The sequence below is a fragment of the Trachurus japonicus genome, chromosome 18, assembly GCF_045865225.1.
Source record: "Trachurus japonicus isolate A0001 chromosome 18, Traja_1.0".
In the NCBI taxonomy this organism is placed as follows: Eukaryota; Metazoa; Chordata; class Actinopteri; order Carangiformes; family Carangidae; genus Trachurus; species Trachurus japonicus.
Window position 1 is genome coordinate 5,086,145 of NC_140924.1, and position 12,933 is coordinate 5,099,077.

The 12,933-nt window shown below is 41.3% G+C and overlaps 1 protein-coding gene across 5 annotated transcripts in view; it reads left to right on the forward strand.

Annotated features, from left to right (window-relative positions):
* The window catches only part of LOC146968463 (butyrophilin subfamily 3 member A2-like), a 79,027-nt gene that overhangs the window by 39,381 nt on the left and 26,713 nt on the right, over positions 1-12,933 (forward strand). For 3 of the 5 annotated variants that reach the window (XM_085760471.1, XM_085760472.1, XM_085760473.1), the window contains exon 14: positions 6,287-6,370. Coding sequence is in view for 1 of the 5 variants with exons in the window: in XM_085760469.1 (XP_085616595.1) it covers positions 6,287-6,382; positions 6,573-6,686 (210 nt within the window). In the remaining 4 variants the exon portion in view is untranslated. Of the gene's footprint in view, positions 1-870; positions 960-1,099; positions 1,180-6,286; positions 6,383-6,572; positions 6,687-12,933 lie in introns of those variants that run through there. The other 2 variants (XM_085760469.1, XM_085760475.1) reach the window with 2 other exon arrangements.

The following is a 12,933-nucleotide window of genomic DNA, read 5'->3' on the forward strand; positions in this document are numbered from 1 at the left end:
AGCTGTATGTAAATACAAAGAGGCAGAACGACATCGGCTTCTGTTTAGCAGGACTGCAGAATTTATTCTCACACGTACGTTATTAACCGTAATAAAACGTGACACTTAAGCACATCAAAACAAAACCAACCTCTTTGTTTACATTTGACATTGTACCGTTTAGCTACATGCTAGCAGTTAGCAACCAACATCCAAACAAGGACCTTAAAACACTTAAAACACTCAGTTGTAAAATTACTCAGTTGTAACTCTTAACTCATAACTTTGATACTCTTGACTCTTGTTTTGGGACACAGACATGTACTTTAGAAGAAGTTAAACCCGCGCTATGGTATCGCGCCCAACACCAAAAACAACAACAGTACAATAAAGTGAGCACTGAAATGCCATTTTTTACATAATAAAATGAAATAAAAAAACATATTTATAGGGGTGTCTAGTTTTCTTTCTTTGTTGAACCATTTTAAACACTATTTTTAATGCACTCAGTATTTTTTTTAGCACAAAATGAACTGTTCAACTACTTTATTTTTTTGTCTACAGTATGCTGTTTTTACTAATTTCTTCTCTATGAATTTAATGTATTTTTTAACATCTTTTTTATCCTCTACACTCAATTAACTTAGTTTTTAACCCTTTAACAGGAGGGATGTAAAAATGTGTTGAGATACATAAAGTGCACTCATTGACTAGGCTTGACAGCTGCAACAAACACGGTGAATCCTGTTGCGTCGCGTCATGTCCGTGCCTGGTGTAGCGGTAAAAAACTCCACTCTGCCCCACTGACGTATCGCGTCGCGGCCGTTCCCAGTGTTCTCCTGGCATTAGGCTTTGTACAATATCTTTTTTTCTTGAAACAGAATCAAGAAGATGAACTCCATCAGCTCCAGGAAGAGAAGAAGAAACAAGAAGATGAACAGCAGAGACAGAAGAAGGAGCTGGAGACCAAGAACAAACAGGTTCATCAGTGATTTTCTCCAGTCCACATGTATAAGAGAAGACAGCTGAGTGTCTCCACTGAGTCATGTGTCACATTCATGTCTTTAAGACAAAGCTGGTCCAACACTGAGTCTCTGTCCATGTCTCTGTTCAATCCCAGCTGGAGACAAACCAAGCTGAGACCAACAGGAAGAAGGAGGAAGCTGAGAGAGAAGTGGAGAAGATGAAGAAAGAGGTGGTGAAGATGAAGAAACCGATGGAAGAGAAGGTTCAGACAAACAGAAATGTTGTGGGTTCATGTCCTACAACAGGAAAAGTAAGACAGTCAGCTCTGTAGAGAAACTGTTCTGTCTCACATGATGCAGCATTATGTATTAATAAATTATTTATTCTAAATAACAAAAAAAGTAAGTTCCTCAGCAGCACTATAGTCTGAAACAGCCAATATTTGTAAAGCCTGAAATTCTTCACAACAATTATTACAGTCACAAAGTGGCTCAACCTGTGACAAGATGATAAAGTCCAGCAGCTCCAGGGAGATGAGACGGAGCAAAGAGATGAAGAGCAGAGAACAAACAGGTTCATCTGTTCAATAACTGAACTCCTTAATCTATTTGTTTCCTGGAGTCGACATGTTTCCAACAGTAACAGTAGAATCCAAAGCTCTGGACTCTTGTGGTTTTGGTGGTAAACATCATGTTGGTGGAGTTGGTGGAGGTTTAGGAGTCAGAGAGTAAAACATGCAGATAAACAACATGACTGAAGGAAACAGACCAGCTGATCTTCTCCTCCATCCACCTCCACTCACTGCTTCACACATCTAACTGGATGTTTCCTCCTCCATCAGACATCCAGCCAGCAGAGACAGGAGGAACCAGACAAAGACTACGTCATTATGATTGACAGACATCGAAACTATGTTGATCTCATAAACGACTCCTCTGAGGTAAAGTTGTTGTCTGAAGATCAGAGAAGAAATGTGTGTTTCCCAGTAGAAGCTGGATTTGAGCTGAGCTTCTCCTTTATCAACAAGAAGAAACTCTTAGGGCCAGATCTACTAAAGGATTGTGCGTAGTAAAACCTGTGCAAACTTGATTGCACACGCAAACACATGGTGAAGCTGATCTAATAACCGGGCGCACCGAGGATTGCATCTCTCAAACGGGCAAAGTTGCATGTGCGATCCATTTAGCGTGTTGGCCTTAACGAATATGCAAATATGGGTGTTTCTGCCAGAACACGCAAAATATTGGGAGGAGTAGATGCAAATAGATTTATTTAGCGCACGCAATGTAATTTACCAAACTTGAAACAGATTGCGGTGGCAGTTTTTGCGTTTTTATTTAGCACGTTTGAAAGGAAAGTCTTAACGGGCACAGCTTTGCCACAAATGGCTGCAGTTACTGAATTGATACCTTCCAGGGCAAAAGCTCAAATACTGTATCTCTGCATTTCCTCGCTTCTGGGTCATTCCAGCGAACTGTAGCAGTTTTTCAGGTGTGTTAAAAGTCCTACGCCGTTTGGCAAGACGCACCTCTCTCCTTCGTGCGCTCCTCTCCTCCCTCTCCAGTACCTGGCTGCTCAGCTCTGGGACTGAGACGTCACCGCTGCCTTCACTCCGTCTGTGATCCCTCTGGTCAGGGCGTTTAGACCCGAGTGGGCACCTGCTGCCCAACACTGATCACAGCAGCTCTTCCTCGTTTGTTCTCTTCTTGTTTTACCAATCACATGGTCTCCCACGTTTCTTCTGCTGCAGCTCTACAATATGTTTATTTGTCCCTCTATTAATCCGTCACATCACATTTTCATTCTGCGTTCGTAGCCATCCAGCTCTCTGTCCACACTCTCCGTGGCGGAAACGATTATCACACGCAAAAAACTAATTGAAATACTGTGGTTTGCGTGTGTTTTCATTTAGCGTGTTACTCTTAGTAGATCACCTATTTAGCGTGCGCTAACCAAACACACAAAATTTTACTAGGAGCACGCAATTTAGCGTCCGCTATCTGGGATCTTAGTAGATCCGGCCCTTAGTGAAGTGTAGTGATTATTGTCCTTCATGGTTATTTAGTCAGTCTCATGTTGTCACATCCTGTTTGACATGATCCACTTTCCTTCAAACAGAAGCTGCAGCTGAAAGACTGGAAGGTTCAACTGGACTTCACCAAGGAAAGACAGATCATCACACTCAAGGAGCGTCTCTTGGGGACAAAACAGAAGGTCACTGTGAGTTTCACTTGTTGTTAAAAGTTGTTTTACATTTCTTGATGCAGCTCTTCTCTGTTTTTTCCTCCTCATTTCCTGCTTAAAGGGACATTCTGACTATTTACTGCTTCACATGGGGAAGTGATGGACGGTCAAACCTCTACAAACACTAGACTCTACAATTTCCACAGAGCAACAGAAACATGATAGGACTTTCCTCACAGCCTGAGCTGTACTCTGTGTGACAAACACACTTCATATGTCAAAGAGCTGCAGGTGAACACAGGGTTTCTGTCATGGAGAGAACAATTCACAGCTTTCATCTTCTCTAACTCTACATTCACAGATCTGGGACAAATTCAGAGACAATAAAAAACCCTGGGAAACTGGAGATCTGGTTAAAGTAACACTTATAAACCCCAGTGGAGAGGTCTGACATCATGTTACATTATATACTCTAATATGTTATTACATCACGTCTGTTCGCTTATGATATAATATGTTATTTTTATCCACAAAATCTTTTTACTTGAAACAGAAACAAGCTGAACTGCAGATTCCGATGAAGGAGCTGGAGACCAAGAACAAACAGGTTCATCTGTTCAATCATTGATTTTCTTAGTTTCCTCCAGTCCACATGTTTGTAACAATAAGATAAGACAGCTGAGTGTCTCCACTGAGTCATGTGTCACATTCATGTCTTTAAGACAAAGCTGGTCCAACATTGAGTCTCTGTCCATGTCTCTGTTCAATCCCAGCTGGAGACAAACCAAGCTGAGACCAACAGGAAGAAGGAGGAAGCTGAGAGAGAAGTGGAGAAGATGAAGAAAGAGGTGGAAGAGAAGGTTCAGACAGACCTAAATGCTGTGGATTCATGTCCTATAATAGAAACGGTAAGACACATGAAGCAGCATTTTGTATTAATAAATTATTTATTCTAAATAACAACAAAAAGTAAGTTCCTCAGCAGCACTATAGTCTGAAACAGCCTAAAATTCTTCACAACAATTACTACAGTCACAAAGTGTCTCAACCTGTGACAAGATGATAAAGACCAGCAGCTCCAGGGAGATGAGACGGAGCAAAGAGATGAAGAGCAGAGAACAAACAGATTCATCTGTTCAATAACTGAACATCTTCATTTATTTGTTTCCTGGAGTCGACATGTTTCCAACAGTAACAGAAGAATCCAAAGCTTTGACACAGTCACTGTTGAAACTGTGAAGGAAGCAGCTCCTGAAGTGCACTCTTGTGGTTTTGGTGGTAAACATCATGTTGGTGGAGTTGGTGGAGGTTTAGGAGTCAGAGAGTAAAACATGCAGATAAACAACATGGGCCCTAATTTCTTGGCGCAACTCAGGGTGGCGCAGCGAAGCGAGCCCTGACGCAGCTGGCGAAGTGGTATTTTCCTCCAGTGCAACAAGGTGTGCAGCGGATTCGGTAAATTGGCAGACTGCTGTGCGCTGAGATGGGAGTGGTCGCGCAGCAGGGGAGGTGTCGACAGATTCGCCGTGGCGCAGTGACAATTTGTTGCCGATAGACCGCGCGGAGAGTGCGCTGAAAGCTCGCCAGCTCCAACCTGGTCTAATCTCAGCGCAAGGCGAAGCGCAGCCAGCGCAGTGGTATTTTGACTGCCCAGCGCGCAGTGCGTACACGTCACCAAGACCTCACAGGCAGATTTCCACACTTCCAGGCACATTTAAATGCAATTAACAATAATAATAATAATAATAATAATCATCACAATAACCCCTATTTATTGTATCTGAATCAGCACATACACCTATATCTATATAGATTGTCCCGTCACACTGATGGCAGATCAAAGGCTTGCGTAATGGAAACTCAGCCTGACTGAATTAACACAGATGAAACCAGGGAGGGACTGAGACAGCCGTGGATGTCCCAAGAGCAGGTGTTGACACTACACACTGTGCCGTTGCAGATGATCAGCTATTTATTTATTTACTTATTGATTTATTAGGGGCCAGCGCCGCATCGTCACGCGACCATAACAAATAAAACTGAAATGCCTCCGTTACGCACAGCTGTTGTGTTGTTCTGTTGTATGTTGTGATCTGTGCACACGTGTTTAAATATAGGTTAGATAGATAGATAGACCTGCTCCCTCCTCCTCCATCCTCCCTCCCAGACTACTTTTGCATCATCAGCCCGTGAGGTCTGTTCGCGCGACCGGACACTGCGAGCTTGGACCGGACCAGAACATCAGTTTCCTCCCGTCTCACTTGCTCTGACAGATTGAGAGCTGTTGCCCAGTAAAAAAAAACAAAAAACAAAACACACACACCCCTTTTCCATTAATAAAGACACTCATATTTAGTAACCTATATTTAAACACGTGTGCACAGATCACAACATCAACAAACAGCTGTGCGTAACGGAAGCATCGCGGAGCGTCTCTCTTTTTCTTTTTTCTTTAGAATTTACCTGAGAGGGGAGATGTGAATATCTGCTCACTATGATGCCGAGGCTGATTGTGGTTTGCTGTGAGAGATGATAGTTTATTTGTTTTCAGTTTTATTTGTTATGGTCGCGTGACGATGCGGCTCAATAAATCAATAAGTAAATACATAAATATAGCAGATAATCATGTAGTGTCAACACAGCAGTAATCCATCCTCATCTTTCATCTGTGCAGCCTTTGATCTGTCATCAGTGTGACGGGACAGTCGATATAGATGTGCTGAATGTCTATGCTGTAATCTGTAGGTGCTGATTCAAATCTTCTCTTCCACGGTGAAATCAAACGTCCGCCTTGCGCGCGCGGCGGATTTAAAGGCGAGGAGAGGAGCTCATTTGATTGGTGAAGATCTGACTCGGCTGTGTCAAACCCACTCCACGCCTTCTCTCCTCCCTCTATGCCATTTGCGCCGGTGGGAGGGAAGTAGGCGGGATGCGCTCCGCTGCGTCTCGAAGGAAAATCGCAATCTGCTCCTGACCACTCCCCGTTGGCGAAGCGAAGGCGAGGCGCAGGCCTGATCCGTTCCGCCTGCACCTAGTTCACGAAAGTAGAGCCCCATGACTGAAGGAAACAGACCAGGCTTCTTCCAGCTGATCTTCTCCTCCATCCACCTCCACTCACTGCTTCACACATCTAACTGGATGTTTCCTCCTCCATCAGACATCCAGCCAGCAGAGACAGGATGAACCAGACAAAGACTTCACATTTTGGATCGACCAATGCGGCGATGTTGTTCTCATAAACGACTCCTCTGAGGTAAAGTTGTTGTCTGAAGATCAGAGAAGAAATGTGTGTTTCCCAGTAGAAGCTGGATTTGAGCTGAGCTTCTCCTTTATCAACAAGAAGAAACTCTTAGTGAAGTTTAGTGATTATTGTCCTTCATGGTTATTTAGTCAGTCTCATGTTGTCACTTCCTGTTTGACATGATCCACTTTCCTTCAAACAGAAGCTGCAGCTGGAGAACTGGAAGTTAAAACTGGAGTTCACCAAGAAAAGCACCAAGAAAAGTGAAATCATCACACTCAAAGAGTTTCTCCTGAAGCCAAGAGAGACGATCCCTGTGAGTTTCACTTGTTGTTAAAAGTTGTTTTATATTTCATGATGCAGCTCTTCTCTGTTTTTTCCTCCTCATTTCCTGCTTAAAGGGACGTTCTGACTACTTACTGCTTCACATCCATGAAGCTGGGGAAGTGATGGACGGTCAAACCTCTACAAACACTAGACTCTACAATTTCCACAGAGCAACAGAAACATGATAGGACTTTCCTCACAGCCTGAGCTGTACTCTGTGTGACAAACACACTTCATATGTCAAAGAGCTGCAGGTGAACACAGGGTTTCTGTCATGGAGAGAACAATTCACAGCTTTCATCTTCTCTAACTCTATGTTCACAGATCTGGGAAAAAGAGGGAAAGTACAAACAAGGATATGGAGAACTCAAAAAAGCAACACTTATAAACCCCAGTGGAGAGGTCTTATGTTACATTATATACTCTAAGATGTTATTACATCATATTTGTCTGATTATGTTATATTTATTCATATTTTATCCACAACCTCTTTTTTGCTTTTTTGTTTCAGACTGTGGCAACATCTACTCGTCCATCACTCTGAAGACGTTTGCTGATGTAGTTTAATATTGTTTCAGGTTTTTATGAACTTGTAACAGTGAGACATTACAGTAAAGTCATTACTGCTTATACACATGAGAAACAAAGAATAGATCAAAATAAAAACTGATTCATTCTTCAATAGAATTGAATAAAGACAGTGAGGGCGACTGTGACAGTAGTTTATACAATAAAAGCTGTTTTTATTTTGTCCTCTGTTTCAAACTAAGTCCACTGTCCAACAGATGGACAGAGTCTTTGGAGCTGATTTAACACAGTCTGAGGATTTGATCATCATTCAGAGTGTTTTCATATCTTCACTTTCTGTAAATCATTCACCGTTTGATTGTAGAACAACATCTGTGTAGACGTCATGTCATTTTTATTATTATTATTTTTTAATAAAACTTGTTTGTACATGAGTCGTTGCAGTTGATTCTTTAGTTCAGTAGTTTGAGGAGAAATCTGTTCACAGGACTTTGTTGATCCTGATACAAGTGACACCTTCAGGGTCACATCTGAGTTCTTCTGTCACATGTGGTGATTTAGTTGATCTTGTATTTTTACAGAAATGTAGCTAATATTAAACACTACAGCAAATGCTGAGTTATGAGTTTCACTGTGAAAAAACAAATCATCCATCAAACCAAGCTGAAGCTGCTGCTGCTGGTTTCCAGTCGTCATCAGAGTGAGACTTGATTTCCTTAAAGCTGCAGTGTCTCAGTTTATCAACTGCTCAGATTAAAGCAGAACTTTGCAAGTCGGCCGGAAATAGCTCGCTCCTTCGTTGGTTTCTCTTTTTTTCCCTCTCCGGAGCTCCCCCACAGTTCTGGGAGGCACATGTCACTGTCGTAAAACCTCGCCGCCGCCACCTCCTCCACCCCCCCTACACGTGCTTGTGTTTACTGCTGTTTGCTAAGCCCTGCTAACACCGAGCTAACGCTAACACCGAGCTAACGCTATGCTAACACGGAGCTAACGCTAATACAGCCACACACAGGCACAAAGACACAGACATACACACACAGGAATAAAGGTTCCAAAACGCGAAGGTGTGTGTGTCATGATGTATTACATTATCTTATAAAAGACCCATGGTGTGTGTATCTGTGTTAGCATTAGCTCCCCGTTAGCCACAAGCTGAACTTCATCAGTAAACATTTCATGTTTCCATGGTTTCCTCCGACTTTCCGAACTCAAACCAATCACGATTCGTGACATGCATGACGTCATGCGTTCTTATCTCGTACTGCCGTAAGGCAGTTTCTCGCGATTCTTCTATCCATTGACGAGATTTGTAACACCGAGACGGACGACTGATCTTGCAAGTGCGGTTTTCAGCCAGTGGGGGGGGTGAGCGCATTGGCCTAGACCCCATTCACCTCATAATAGGTCACTCAACCATCACAGTGTCTCTGAGCCACAATAATTACAGCCCAAATCCTGCATAGTTCTGCTTTAAAGAGTCATTGATCTGAGTCATGATGGTTTTAATTGCAGCTGTAATATTTTACACTGGTGATCACCAGGTTCAAAGTTCACTTCAGGACAAACACACTCATGGTGAAACTGGTTAATCATTGATTAACTAATTAATATGTCAAATCTGAAAATGTCTTTATGAATGAGGTTTTAATTTCTGCAACTGTTTCATCCTCCAGTCTGTTTCTTCAGTGTTTAGAGACCAATCAACTGCTGTTACTGATCAATATACTGATCGATTACATTAAATTCTACAACTGATCAACTAGAGTAAGAAATAAAGGTCAGTGATCTGTTAATGATTCATAAACTCTGTCAGAGCAGTGGATATGCAATCCACCAAACAGGTTGAACAAAGCTGGATCTTATATTGGTATATGTGATACATGTGAATCAAATTCAGTTTTTATGAATAGAGCTTGAAAAAAAAACACTTAAAAAATGTACAGTTTTATTACATACAATTAACATGATTTTTGATTTTGAAACTTTATTATCTTCAGTCTTCATTTGTGAGTCTTTTGCACTGTAAGACAAAAAGATTCAATCAGTGGTTAATTATGACAAACTCAATGGTCAATTACTCAGCTTTTTTGCCTTCTTGGTCTTTCTTAGATTATTAGATGATGAATAAATAAGAAACAAAGATCTCACCCTGAGCTTTTTGACCTTCTATATTTTCTATATGCATGATTCAGAAAATCATCAGTTGCTTCTACATCTGGTTATAAATATACTGGTGCTAAAGGTCTGAACAGGCCTCTTACCGTTCTCTGTCTGTGCTTCTCTGCTGTGGTTTGTCTCAGTGCAGACGTTCAAACTCTCACCAGCGTCAGCAGCGTCTAAAACAACAGACCACAGAGAGAGGGAGCAGAAATCATTCAGACGTTAGAGTCGACCGCTTCAACTGCCACTGACTCCTCTTCTTATTTTAACCTCCTCAGTGGTCGACCAAGATGATGAACACCTGAATCTTAAAATAAGTTTCATCAGAACAAAGACGTGTGGAAAGTCTTGTTGTGAGTTTCACATTGTGTTGAACTAGAAAAAACAGTCGAGTTCACCTCCGTCCTTTTTCTTTTTGTGACGGCCGCATATGTCACAACTGCATACGTCAAACTATCCAGATCATCTGCATCGTCCACTCCAGAAACTGAAACACAGAAAATGTAAATTATTACCAGACTGAAGGCTGGACAGGTGGACAGGTCATACAGATACACTTTATATCTTGATCATCTGAGTCAAATTAGTTAGAAAACTCACCTGAGTCTGATGTTCTTGACATCTTTGAGCAAACTGATGGAAAGAAAAGTAAAATTATTGACATAAAAATAAAAAATCATTGTCATACAGTATATTAGAGAGAGAGAAGTAGCGGCTTCTCTGTACCATCGTGTGGGATAAACCCCCAGCAGCAGCATCAGTAGCAGCAGCATCAGGGCTACAGCCGAGACGACGATGATGATGATCCACTGCAGGTTGTGGAGGTTTGTGGAGTCAGGGTCTTCAGAGACAAATTCTTTCTGAGCTGTTGGACACATAATGGAAACTGAATGTGATGCAACTTCACATATGACACCTGCTGTAGGACTTTCTAGTTTGTTAAAATAATATATGGTTAAGACACAATGACATATTCCCGCCGACAGAGAGCCGATTAAAGTACCCGCAGAGGTTTACCGCTGGCTGGTTGAATTCTTTTAAGGAGATAAGGAGATGTTGGTCTCATTGATTAGTTGTTGAATGTTTGTTTGGTTGTTGATTAGTTTGTTTGAATGAAAAGTGAAGCTTCGTATGTGAACTGGACAGTAGAGCAGAAATCACCACCTATAGATCAATAAATAAATGTTTTACAATGAACCAATCGGTCTACACTAAATTTAATTTAGATAAAAAATACAACAGAGAGAAATTCGGTGTAGCCAACTTCACAGGAGAGAAACTGTGTTCAAAGTTTAACAAAATCCATTAAAATAGTCTTTGAATTTAAAGCAGATATCAGTGGAATGTTTTTGTTAATATAAGTCCTAAATAGTCCTATTTTCCGTCAGCAATCACTTACATGAAGTATTTCAGCCTAAACACGAGTCTCTCCGTCACTCTGCTCTGCTGTAACCCGAGGAGAAAATTTTCCTTGTGGGATACAAGTGTTATCCAATGAGGGGAGAGAACGGCATGAAGGGCTGTGTGTGCAGCCAAGGGATGCGCGTGAATGTGGTGACGTAGCACGAGGACCAATTGATGCCTGACAAGGGCGGGGGCTGCTAACTCATGGTGCGTTCAAGGAAACTCGTACTTTGTGTTTTTCCTTCCTGTGAAGTCATACCAGTTCGATCTGGTACGAGTTCACGGGTCGGAAGTTACGAGTGGCCGTTATAGGGAACTTTCACAGACAACAGGACGGTAAAAACACGAGCTACGGGTTACCTGGAACGCTACCAAGTCGTAGTTGTGACTTGAAGCTGTAACTTACGGTTTCAAAAGCCTGCCTTGAACACAGCATTAGCCGAAACGGCCGTGCCGATGATATCTGCTTTAAGTATACTTTTTTTGTGTTCATTCTACATTAATTTGATTATTTTATGAGCTTGAGTCTTTAGTAGAAAATGCAAATAATTTATTGATACATTATTTGCGATTAATCGCGATTAATTAGTTAGTTTTTTTTAATGAATTGACAGCCCTAATATTATATATATATATATATATATATATATATATATACATAAAATAATAGTATGTCATGGTTTTATATGTTGTTTTTCAGATTTCATCCTTATTTTTTATGGGCTGAACCCTACATGCATGTATGTACACTGACATTCAACAAGTACTGTACATATATTCTATGTACAATTTTCCATAAACCCAATTGATGTTTAGATGACTTCTAATGTACAATGTACAATCTCCAACAGTCTCTGGCTTTATGAATAATAAACGTGTTTTGTTCATTTAGTAACGGTTCAGTCTCACCTGTGACAGTCAGTCTGCTCTCTGGTGACTCTCCAACTCCCTGGATGCTGCACTTGTACAGTCCTTCATCAGACCTGGAGACTTTGTTCATTCTGATCTCTTGAGTTTGATTGTTGTTCACTGGGACGTTGTCTTTGTAGAAAACAGCTTTCAGGTTGGTGGAAGTCGTCTTGTTTCTGCAGCGCAGAGTCACAGTACCTCCCTCCATCACAGGAAGAGCAGGACTCTCCAGGATCACTGAGCCCTCTGAAGAACATGTTGAAGAAGAGGAAAGTTTGATGAACAGACTGTGTTACTCTGAGTAGAAAACTAAAGAGAATTCATACACGTGAGTTAGATTACAAGTTAAAGATAGATATAATGGCTTAAAAAAACAAAAGTACCAGTGACAATGATGTTGATGCTGTCGCTTCGTTCTCCTCCTTCAGTCTCACACCAGTATTCTCCACTGTCTGATGAATACAGTGCAGCAGCTGTGCAGGACAAACCTGATGATGTCCTCTTCATGTCACAAAATTCCCCATTGGCCCTGATCCCTTTTAACTGAGCAGAACCATCAGTCCCTCACAATGAAAAGAGACAGACTCATGGTCAAAGAACTGCAGACGGTCTGGAGTGATACGAAGAGAAGCTGCACCTGAAACTGAGAAAAAAGTAAAATATTTCTATTTAAAAAGGTTCCAAATTAATCATCAGATTTCTTATTTAGAGAAGGATGAACTGAGTTTTTTTTTTTTTTTTTTTAAAGATCAATCAAATGAATGAAAACTTAGAAATGAAAACATGTTTAATAGTTGTCCCTGTTCCTCACCACTTTGTTGAGCATAAAGACTCTGAACTTGTGTCTCCAGCAGAAGAAATTCAAGCATCACTGGAGAAACAAAGGAGCAATGTTGTAAATCAGCAACAGATGCTTTGATGAGCAGCAACATATCAAAGTGAGGACAGAAAGAGAAGAAATGTGACACTGAGTACTCACACAGTCTGAAGCAGAGAGCTGTGACCTCCATGTTGTCTTGCTGCAGACTGAGCGTTGAGCTGAAATACAACTGAAGTATAACGTACGTGACAACTTCCTCTTCCTGTGGAGGTTATTTCTGATGCTGCTGCAGAAGGGGGGCAGGGGCTCAGAGGCTGTGGTGGTCTCTCAGTCTGAGATACAACGACACTGTCCTATTTTTATTCAGTTGTCTTTCCATCACTTTATTGCACTGCTGAGATCTGAAGACAATTTT